Source organism: Apis dorsata, unplaced genomic scaffold, assembly GCF_000469605.1.
Source record: "Apis dorsata unplaced genomic scaffold, Apis dorsata 1.3 scaffold_265, whole genome shotgun sequence".
Lineage (NCBI taxonomy): Eukaryota > Metazoa > Arthropoda > Insecta > Hymenoptera > Apidae > Apis > Apis dorsata.
In genome coordinates this window covers 25,995-38,218 of record NW_006263543.1, presented here as the reverse complement: position 1 = coordinate 38,218, position 12,224 = coordinate 25,995, and the positions used below count along the sequence as shown (strand labels likewise).

General features: G+C 23.2%; 2 protein-coding genes across 2 annotated transcripts in view; one reads left to right on the top strand and one right to left on the bottom strand.

The window, feature by feature from the left end:
* The window catches only part of LOC102678901 (translation initiation factor IF-2, mitochondrial), a 4,810-nt gene extending 2,297 nt beyond the window's left edge, over nt 1–2,513 (top strand). Inside the window, exons 5-11 of the mRNA XM_006616441.2 lie at nt 320–546; nt 630–900; nt 980–1,233; nt 1,297–1,579; nt 1,655–1,819; nt 1,902–2,042; nt 2,289–2,513. Coding sequence (XP_006616504.1) covers nt 320–546; nt 630–900; nt 980–1,233; nt 1,297–1,579; nt 1,655–1,819; nt 1,902–2,042; nt 2,289–2,461 — 1,514 coding nt within the window. The 3' untranslated portion in view covers nt 2,462–2,513. The remainder of the gene's footprint in view (nt 1–319; nt 547–629; nt 901–979; nt 1,234–1,296; nt 1,580–1,654; nt 1,820–1,901; nt 2,043–2,288) is intronic.
* A 2-nt stretch (nt 2,514–2,515) lies between these two features.
* LOC102679020 (UPF0676 protein C1494.01) overlaps nt 2,516–12,224 on the bottom strand; it is a 22,136-nt gene continuing 12,427 nt past the window's right edge. The window contains exons 3-7 of the mRNA XM_006616442.2: nt 7,328–7,443; nt 4,643–4,758; nt 4,392–4,536; nt 3,577–3,759; nt 2,516–3,249 (exon numbers count right to left, since the gene is read on the bottom strand). Coding sequence (XP_006616505.1) covers nt 2,896–3,249; nt 3,577–3,759; nt 4,392–4,536; nt 4,643–4,758; nt 7,328–7,443 — 914 coding nt within the window. The 3' untranslated portion in view covers nt 2,516–2,895. The remainder of the gene's footprint in view (nt 3,250–3,576; nt 3,760–4,391; nt 4,537–4,642; nt 4,759–7,327; nt 7,444–12,224) is intronic.

The window sequence follows — 12,224 nt, the reverse complement described above, 5'->3', positions numbered from 1 at the left end:
TTTAGAATTAAATGTACAAATTCTTTATATATTTTCAAAATCAAATGTTAAAAATAATAATATTAAATTAAACCTTATTAAAAAAAATATATTTCTTTCTATTATTTATTTTCTTTTTTTTTTATAAAGAATCATATCCTGTTCTATTATTACAAAATTAAATTTTAATTCAATTAAATTTTAAAATTTTAAAATAATTGAAGTAATAAATAGTAATAAAATATATTAAATTATATAAAAAAAAGTAGGAATTAACATAAAAATATATTTTTATATTTTTAATAAAATTATATTTAAATTATTGATATTTGAATTTTAGTAACATTGGAATCTGGAGAACGAGTAACATTTTTAGATACGCCTGGACATGCTGCTTTCATTTCTATGCGACATAGAGGCGCGCATATAACAGATATTATAGTATTAGTTGTAGCAGCTGATGATGGTGTTAAAGAACAAACTTTGCAAAGCATAGAAATGGCAAAAGATGCCAAGGTTCCAATTATTGTGGCTATTAATAAAATCGATAAACCTAACATTGACATTGTAATGTTTTAAAGCTTCATATATTTTAAATTAAAGATAAAAAATTAAGAAACATAAATCTATAATTTTTTTTATTCTTTTAGATTAAAGTCCAACATGAACTAGCAAAACATGGGATTGTAATTGAAGAACTTGGTGGTGAAATACAATGTGTTAAAATATCTGCTTTAAAAGGAATTAATTTACGAGAATTAACAGAAGCTATAATTATACAAGCTGAATTAATGAATTTAAAAGGAGATCTTGAAGGTTTAGTGGAAGGTGTTATTATTGAATGTAGTAATCATATTGGACGAGGAAAATTAGTGACAGCTTTAATCCAACGTGGTACTTTAAGAAAAGGATGTTTATTAGGTAAAATGTATTGTATTAATTTTTATAAAATTAAATTGATTAAATTAATTTTCATTAATTGTTTCTTTTTTAAAAATAGTATCTGGAATAGCATCTGCAAAAGTAAGAGGTATGTTTAATGATTCCGGTAATCCTATCTTAGAAGCTAAACCATCAGAAGCAGTACAAATTATAGGATGGAAAGAATTACCTGATGTTGGAGATGAAATATTAGAAGTAGAAAATGATAAAATACTACAGGAAGTTATAAAATTTAGACAAAAACAACGTGCTGAAATTTTAGCTAAGAAACATAAAGCAGCTGCCGATCAAAAATTAGAAAAACATCTCATGGTAAATTTATATTTTATAAAAATAATTTATGAAAATAAAATTTATATATTTTTATAATTATAGGAGTATAAGAAGATATTAAAAATAAAAAGATTATTTGGAAAAGATAGAGAAATAATGAAAAAGGTGAGAGAAAAGGTAACCGAAGAAAAGAAAAAACATAAAATTGAAAATTTTACTCCTGCAATTAATATTATTGTAAAAGGTGATATGGCAGGAAGTGTTGAAGCATTACTAGATATTTTTGATACATATACATATGATACAGTATGCCACTTAAACATTGTTCATTATGGTATAGGATCTATTACGCAATCGGATATAGAATTAGCCGATACATTTAAAGGTAACATTTTAAAAGAATATCCTAAATACATATCATTATTATTATAAATACAGAAATTATTATTTATATTTTTAGCAATTATTTATGGATTTAATGTAAATGCAACTAAACAGATAAAAGATGAGGCTAACAAAAGAGACATATCTCTTCGATTTTATAATATTGTATATAAACTTATTGATAATATTAAAGAAGAAATTTATAATATTTTGCCTGAAGTTGATGTTGAAGAGATATTAGGTAATAACATAATAATAATAATATAAATATAACATATAAATTATAAATAATAATAATAATTTCTCATTCTTTTCAAATATAGGAGAAGCAAAAGTATTGCAAACTTTTATTATAAAAGATAAAAACAAAAAAGTAAATGTTGCAGGTTGTCATTGCATTAAAGGTATTCTTTTAAAATCTGGATTATATCATGTAATAAGGGGAAATGAAAATATTTATTCAGGTAATAACAGAAAATTAAAAAATTAATATGTTAATTATTATTGTTATTAGTTTGAAAATAAAAATTATATTGTTATTTATTATTCTTTATTTTTCATTTCATTTTATTTTTTATTGAATTAATATTGAATAAAAACTATATATTTTGTATATTTTTATTAATATTTTATTAATATATTATTAATAATATTTATTTTTATTAATATATTATTAAAGAATTAATAATCATAATATTTGAAAACTATAGGAAAATTAGTATCAATGAGATATTTAAAGGAAGAAGTGTCATCGATAGAAACAAATTATGAATGTGGTCTTAGATTTGAAGATCCAATGATATCATTCCAACCTGGAGATACTATCATTTGTATCAATATAAAAAAACAGAAAGAAAAAATTGAATGGGATCCTGGATTTTAATTTAGTATTGTTGTATTTATATATGGACAATATAAAATAAATAATTACAAAATATTAGATTGTCTTCTACTTTATTAATGAGAAATTAAATTACTTGTATAAAATGCATTTTTACAAAATGTAAGTACAAATTTCTTTATTATTGTTTTGTGATGCGATATTTTAGTTTTCATACTTCATCATTTTTTGAATCAAACTTTTGTTCTTTTTTTGAAACAGATATAGGCAAATTTTATTATGAGTTGTCACATTATTTATAGTCAATTATTCGTAAATTAATTTTAAAAGGAAACTTATAATGTTTTATAATGTTTTAAATACATAAAATCATGTTATTTTAAACATTTCAAAATTTTAAATTTCAGCACAAATTTCAATAGTAATTTTTCTAAAATATCTTATCTAAAAATAAGAATATATAATTATGAACAATGTTAAGAAGCATAAGTTTCTCGAAGACGACGTTGAATATGATGGTATGCAGTCAAAACACCTCGTTTTTTTTTCTGTAAACGACACGGAGCTGGTTCTTGATTAGTTTTTATAATTTTTGTATCTAAAGGCTCAATAGGAGTGTTAGTATCTGGATGCACAAAAAATGCAATGGAATGACGACCTCGACCACAGTGTTCTGGTACAACAACTCTGTGTCTTAATGCTTGTAATTGATTGTTTGTCCAATTTGCTAATATATCGCCAGTTTTCACCAAAATAGCGCCTGGAAGATGACCAACTCTTCCCCATCGTTCTCCATATGGAGATTGTATTTCTAGACCACCTTCGCAATCCTAAAAATAATTAGATTATTAAAAATTATTTTTAATTTTATAAAAGTTATTTTTATTATATTATAATATATATTTTAATCAATTAAAAAAATTTAAATAAAAAATATATATAAGTTAAATTTAAGCAAAAATATCTATATAAGTTATATTCTCTAAATATGAATTTCGTAAAAATTTGTCTTAGATTTTTTTTAATTATGAAATTATCTTTTAGAAACGTAATTTGCTAATATCTGAAGATGGAAATATTTTGAAAAGGATATAGTTTATGCTAAATATAATCATAATTATATTCATTTTATTATTAAATTTTATAAATTTTTTTACCTGCGCTAATAAAGTGAAAGTTCCATAATCACAATGAGCGCCACAACGAGCCAATCCTGGTGCCGGTGCACCAAGAGGAGGGTAGTAAAGAAGTCGAAGAGTTGATTCGTTTCCAGATTCCAGCATGCGCGAATGCTTCGAGAGCAGGAAATCGGGGGATTGCTCTAGGCCCACGGCCAGAGCCTATAAGGTATAGATCACATACATTGGCCCCTATTTTTATTTTATAGTACCTAATGGCTGTAAAGCAACCGAAGAAACCAATCATGTTAGTTTGTTTATTGGACAGATTGGTTTATAAGGTTACTTACAGTTAAAGAAATTCGTTTTTGTTAAATAATCTATAAAGAATTTCGAATTGTTATCAATTTCGAATAAATATTAATAAAGAAAAAAAAAGAAGTATATTTAAAACTGTTTTAAATGTTGCATAATTTAATATGTAATATTGTATAATTTAATGATACTAAATAATAATCAAATAAATTTGATTAATTTCATAAAAATTCTTTTTCTTAAAAATTTTTGAATTAAAAAGCTTTATCCAAATAAATGAAAAATTCTTTATCCAAATAAATGAAAAATTCATTTTTAGTTAAATACTTTGATAAAAAGATCGAATATAAATATTTTATTGCTTTTCATTGAAATTAATAAAGAATAATATAAAATATTAATCTTATAAGTTAGTATTTGAAAATATTATTTATATATATATTATATATATTATCTATATATATTATATATATTAATCTATATATATTATATATAGATTAAAAAATTAAAATTAATAACAATTTAAAAAATGATATTACAGTTAAAAGCATAGCAGACAGTTGTTTAAAATCTCGAGCGAGTTCGTTGACTGCTAATCTGAAACCAGGCACTTCTTCATCCGGAAGAGTTCCTTCGCATCCAATCACATTAAAAACATGTCGAGCTTCTTTTTCATCAGTATATCTATAATAAAGATCGGTAAAAAAAAAAAACAATAATTTTAAATAATATTATTTAATAAAATCGATTCAAAATCAATTAATATTTTTAATAATTGTAAAAATCTTACTTTGACGGTCCTGGCTTCACGTATCCGTAATTGCCCATAGGATTACGCTCATATTTAGTTCGAACATCTTCTGAAAGTTCACAGAATGCATCGAAAGCTCTATACGCTGCCTTCATCTATAAAAATACATAATAACTGTAGATTTTATTAAAAAATTTAATTGATTAGTGATTAAACATAAACTAAAACATAGAAATAATTATATATTACAATTATATTTCATCAAGCATTATGTAATTAAAATTTTTATATCAGAAACCTTGCCAGGTAATCCTTGAGATATCGATAAAAATGATGACGTCGAATTTTTCATCACAGTGATGCGTGCTATTTTTGTTATCACAACCAGCTGAATTGCGGAATCGTAAAATATACATATCATCTTATTGACTGTGGAAGATATTCATAATATATATTCAAATGATAAAGGAAAATATATGAAAAATATAAGATAAAAAATGACATTTTGTTATAAAAGTTGAAAGAAGATTGCATAGAAAAATCCAAGAATAGTAATATTTTTTTAATAAAATTATTACGATACAATATACAATATTTTAAATTTTATACATCAAAATTATAAAAAATAATACATATTTTTTTTATTCAATATTTTATTTGATAAGAATTGATAAAAAAAATACAGTAATTTTTAATATATATTGAATGGAATTATATTATTAGTTTGATTTCTTTTTGTTTCTTTTAGAAAACTATATCTATTGAATTCTAATGATTCTATTTCAAATATTGTTATTTTAATGGATGTGCATCATATGTGTGTTAAAAAAGATAATTAATAAAAAAAAAGTAAAAAATAAATTATAAATAATTTATTAAGGAATGATAACTATTTGAAATTGATTTAAATAAAAATAGAAACAAAATAAAAATAAAAATAGAAAACTTAAAAAAAAAATTCATTCACAAATCATTCCAGATATTTGTTCTTTTTAAATTAATCAATAATAGGGAAAGTAAAATGCATGCATCAAATGAATTAAATAAATTAAATCTAGACATAGAGATAAAGGATAAATATATGAACCTATTTGTAATAGATCATATGCATTATTTTTTTTCGAATAAATTATCTCGTAAAAATATAATATACCGATCACGATAATTTTTCTTGAGGATAAGAAGTCTCGTCAACTAGCAAAGTTATCACGTTATAAGATCCACTTATTGTTTTATCGTCTGTTTTATAATTCTTAAAAATTTGTCATGACGAAAACATTGCGAAATCTTCATTAATACAGGTTGAACCGAAAGTTGCAAAACTATTTAAGATCATAATAATCTTTTTTTTCATTATGAAGTTTATCAAATGAAAATATTTTAATTTTAGAAAATAATATCATATAAATCTTCTTCATTTGGCAAAGATGGACTCTTTTTATGATTGTTTGTTAACATATAGAGTTATATGCAGTTTTATTGCTTGATTTGATGATATTAAATTGCTCTTATTGGTTATAAAATTGAAAAATTTCATAAAATTATTCAATTTCTAAAAATTTCTAAAAATTTATTTTAAAATAAAGAACTGTAAAAATGTAGAGAAAGGAAAAAGAATTAAATATTTTTGAAAAAGTTCAAAATATAAATATCTGCAAATGATTTTTTTAAAAATATGAACAATTAATTATTATTAATTATTATAAATAAATTATAAGTAATTTATGATTTTTTAATCATTCTGTATATAATTTAACGAATGATAGAAAATTATTTTTTAATTTCATCTTTTCTCTTTTCTTTGAAATTTTTGCAAGTTTTATACACTTTTTCTTCAATAATGGTTGTAAGTACTTCACCTTGACTTCTTTTATTCTATGAGAGTAATTTTGTAAGTTAACCGAGGACATGAGTTTCGTTACAAGGTAAAATCTCATCGAGCGTGTAATGCGATCGAAAGTACGAAAAAAGAATTTGTATGACTATCAAAATTTTATTTAATAAATTTAATAAAATAATTAATAATTGATAAGTACACATACCACACAATTATTTATTTATTTAATAAAATTATTATTAATAACAATAATTTTATTATTTATTATTAATTGAATCGATTTAAATTATTAATGGACGAATTTGTATATTCCAATTATATTATAATATAATATTAACGTATTAATAAAATTATTATGATAATGATGAATTATTTATGATAAAATTCCTAGAATTTATTAAGTTAAATACTTTTTTAAAACTTAAATTAATATCGAACTGAATGGTTGAATATAAAATAGTGGGACGAAATTTATTTTATAGAATTAAACAGTTGATATTCTAGCTAGATATATGGCTATAGAGGTCTGGTTATCGAAATGAATCAAGTATCCGAAATTTGAGTCGAGCACTTTTCTTACTTAAAATGAATCAAGTGCTTGAGACGTGAGTCGAGTAAACTTTCGGAACTCAATTACTTGTGTAAGTACTTTGCAATAGCGAGTAACTTGAATATCTGAATATTGATTCAAGATCTTTATTTCAAATTTAATTGTAATTTAGATACAAAAATTTAAAATAATTTAGAAACAATGTTTAATTTTTAAATATAATATATTATATTAATTGTAATATATCTGTATCTATAAATATAATTGTAATAATATTATAGATAATTATAGAAGAAACGATTAAAAATTATGCGAAAATATGAATGAAAATACGTACCTTGCATTCTGGAATACCATGGTTGACAAGCAAGGCTAATCCTTTCTCGGACAGCGCCCTTACCAGTTTCGAAGACACTTGTTTCACGACACCCTTCTGAGGACATCTCTCAGTCCCTAGAGGAATAAAGCGGAAAGAATAAGAGAAAAAACGGAGAAAAAAAATGAAAAGAAAAGAGAAAAGAAGAGGAAATACAAGTATATATTTAGGGATTTCCACGTTGTTCTTATTAAAGATGATTATCATTGATTGAAGTTATTGAGTATTTTCAAATTTTCAATTTATTTTTTACGTTTTTTTATTTATATCATTCTTAATAAACTTTTTAAATAAAAATTGAATTTTTTTATAACTATTTTTGTAAAAATAAGAAATTAAATTATTCAACTTAATCATCCAGTCTCCAAAATTCAAATTTCAAATAGATTCAAATAGATATTCAAATTTGTGTTCTTGTTTCAAAATGTTTAATATTTTTTTCTTTTAAAACAATAGTATTTTCGTACGATAAATACGTACGATAATACTACGAACTCATTCTCTTTACCCCGTTACCCGTACTTATCGATCATTTCTTTCATTCATGGATTGCTGCTCATTGATAGAGCACGCGGTTATCGGCATGCAGAATGCAAAAAGATGAAAACACTTTTCCTCTTAGGAAATTTATTCTTAGAATTACGCTAACAAAAAGCGATAATGTCTTGATGTAAATTTCTTTTTGTGATACGTGGCGCGGATAGATTGTTCCTTCAACAAATTATTATTTTTAATTAATAAATTATATATATATTTATAAATTATAAGAATCCATTGATGAATAAGTTATGACGATCAAGTTTTTAATTTTAGAATTAATTTGAAATTTTCGGCATTTTAAAGTTAATACATAGAGCTTAAAATTTTTTATATTTATTTGAATGATGAAATTTTACGTTACTTTTCTTTGTTTAGTTTATAAAGGATTTTTCAAAATCTTTAAACATTTTTTTAAAATTCAAACGTGATTAAATTTTATTTATTGATTCATATAACTTTTTTTTTTATTTTGAATTAAGAATCTTTTATTTATATTATTTATCTACATTTTTTATCTTCTTATTTTTGTATCTCTTTCAAAAAAATGCATAATTGCTTGTTTATGAAATATTAATATATGTATATATATTATTACACGTCGAAATATAAAGCATAAAATCATGCAATTGTTTAATAAGAGATTTATTACATTTTTATTCTCTGATAGAGTTATGAATTTCATCAAAATATTTATCAAAACATACATTTTTACGCATGATTTTCAGCTGTGAGAATGATTTAAACGGTCATGGTGATAATTAACTCCACGACAATTATTTATAGAGATCAAATTCCTTGATGACGTATTATAATCCAGTTGTATTATATTGACGAATAACAGCGGGAATCGCTTGAAAACGTGTGGATAATACAATCTTTACTGTGACACGACTTCTCCAAACCATTTTTAATCGAATAAAAAGAAACTATGCAGAAATAACAAACTCGTGATTTAAAATTCCATATTTATATTTTAACACTTGTGTCTAAGTATAATCATTTTATAATGATATTCTAACGTTTTTAAAATATAGAATATTGGATTTAGATTTAGAGCTTTTCAAATTATTGCTCTATTAGAATTTTAAAAAGTTTTTTTTTTAATGAAAAAACATTATTTTTGTATCTCGAAAAAATTACAAATAAAATAAATTTTTTTAATTCGAAAATATTTATTTAAAATTCTTTTTAAAAAAGTTGGAAAGTTTTATCTTATAAAAATATATCTTATCGTCATAAACAATTATGCTATTATCTATCGTCAGAAACAATTATGCTATTAAACTCTTTATAAATTTTGCTTGTGAATGTTGTTTATTCATTTAGTTTTTACGCTAGAAAAAATTAAAATTATTTAAGAATTTAAAAAAGATTTTTTTTAATTATAAATTTAAACAAATCGTAAACTTTAATGATAAGACAGATTTTTCCGATTCTCTTTGATTAAAAACGTTGAAAGAAAAAAAAAATGCGACTTGAAGCAAGAGGCGAAGTTCATGTCTTGATCTCATTTTTCGCAAGATACCGATAAGAAACGTTATCACGATTCACGCACGATGCGCTCACCGACAGATCTTGTTTCAACGCCACGCGGCAACGACGATTGCTTTCTCGGGGCTTCTTCATTCGTGAGAACGTGATTTCATTTCGCGACACGAGAGATCGTGTAAAAATCCACAGCATGAACACGTTTCCTCTTACACAAAGGTATACGTATACGTATTCCTCATCAATGTCAACAAATTTTGCGCCAGGTGATCGTAATTGGAATAATCGGCAATCAAATCGATTTCTATCTTTATCGCTTGATAACTGATACAATGGAAAGCTCTGTACTGTCTCTCCTTAATTAAAATGTCCCGATCTTAACAATTCGAAACATTTGAAATGAATTTTATCATTGATTTTTTGTTTACAAAAACAAAAAAAAAAAAAAATTAGCCTACAAGTACAAAATATATATGACAAATATATATGAATATATATTTCTAAATTGGCATAAAAGAATGAAAAATCTGTCGAACTTCAAATATATCCACATATCTCGAAAAATAATAAAATAACGGATAAGATATTTTAACTTAAAAGAGAGAAATATATTTTTGAAACGTATTACATTATATGTATGAATTAATTTTTTCATGCATTAATTGATAAACGTTTTTTGAAATCATGTTCATTTGTGAATATTATAAAATATTATAAAATTATCTATTGTTTTATTTTTTTATCCATTCCAGAAAATTGAAAAATTTATAAATATTATAAGTTTTAATATAAAATCAGCTCGGTTCACATTTCAAGTGTCCCAATGCTTGTATTTCGCATATAGTTTGCTATTTCTGTGACAACTCGACAGACAGAAAAAGAAAAGAAAAAGTAGACGAGAAGGGAGAGACGAGAAAATAGATCTGTTTCTTCTTTGAGTTTCTATGTCTTTCTGGTTATCACTGAATACACTAGATTACGTTGTGCAAAAATCAAAAATAGGAAGAATTTTTTTTCATAAAATTCTCGCATCGTGTTATCAGTTTTTATTTCCTTGTAATTTCGTTTCATGGAAAAATAATATGAAATCGTTTGAATATTTCAGGGAAACGTAATTACTGGAAAAAATTGTTTGACTAAACAAACTGAAGACCGCGTCGTTAAAGATTTAACAATATAATGATGAAATTGTTGGAAATTTTTCTACGTATTAATTAATTTTCGTATTAAAAATGTTAATAATTTATTTTTATTAATAATTTCCAACGTGATACGATATTAAATTAAATTTTCTCGATATGAAATATATTGAAAAAAAATAATTGATCGTTTATTTAAAGATTATTCAAATAACTTCATTAATCTCAAAAGGATCAAGTTGTTATTATTTTTCATTTTTTGAATAATTATTATTTAAGCCTCTGCGAATGATATGAAATTTTAAAAATCTCTTCGTATATTTCACGTGTTTTAAGATTCTTTGATCGACGTTCCTTATCGAAACTTTATCTGTTATCGCAGAAGAAAGTCAATTTAATTTGTGTGACATTTTACTCGACTAAATACAATTCTATATCATTTTGAATATGTTTGTCACGAGAATTAAACTATTTTATTACAATTTAAATTTTTGGAAATTATAGAAAGATTACATATTTGAGACTTCGAAGATTGTTGTTCCTCTCTTTTATTTATATACTTAAAAATAATTGAAATCAAAAATAATTGAGACAGATATTAAGAAAATAATATTACAATTAATATATTTATAATTCTCTGCATGTCTATTAACATATATATAATTAAAACAACTTCTAAAAGTGCTTTATTTTTTATTTTTTTAATTAATTTTTACTCAAAAATGAAGTGAATAATCTTCGCTGTTATTCGCGAACATATGTTTCACAAGATTTTCTATTTTTCAAAGTATTTTTATCCATCCATTGCAAAGAATTGTGCAATTTTTATTTTTCGCTACTTAATATGTAGTTAAAATTTAATCATTCCTATTTATCAAATATCTTGAGAAATCGTTTCTTTGTTCTTTAAATATTCTTCGAAGTTAAATATTTGTGAAAAGATAATGTACAAAGGACAATATAAATTTCGAAAATTTCTTTACAATGGTAACTTTACAATGGTAACTTTAACCCTCAATAAAAAATAATACGAGGATAACGATCAGGAAAAATTTGCATTCGATTTATCTTGGTTGCTTTCCGTGAAATAGTTCGACAAACATCCAGGTAGGATACTAACCGACTGAACAGGTCAATCTCCGTTAAAATTGGCTTTAACGGTACTTTTACGAGTTACCATTATTAAATTTTTATAAAACTGTATATCAATTAGCGTGTTACAAAGTAATCTTATCATGATCGTTGAATTTTTATTTATTTATTTTTTTTTAACTGAAGAACTTTTAATATTTTATTTAAATAAACTTGAATTATGTACCTCTCATAATTTCATAAAGATTAGATATACAGTTAATTTCAAAAATTCAATCTCTTGAATATACTTAGTTTTTACGTACAATTCTTTATCGTATATTTTATTTTCGTTTTAAACTATTATAGATCAGAATATAGAATAAAATAATAAATATATTATATATCAAAAATTGATATAGAATTTTATAAAATATATCAAATATCCAATGTGAAATACTATGTGATCAACTATGTATTATTTACACATTTTTTTTAACAAATTAAAATTGATTTATTTTTTAAATAATTGGTTAAAATTTGATAAATTTGATAAATGGTCGATATAAAAAATCAAGTGACAATAAAGAAATAAATAATTGGCATAAATGTCACAGATT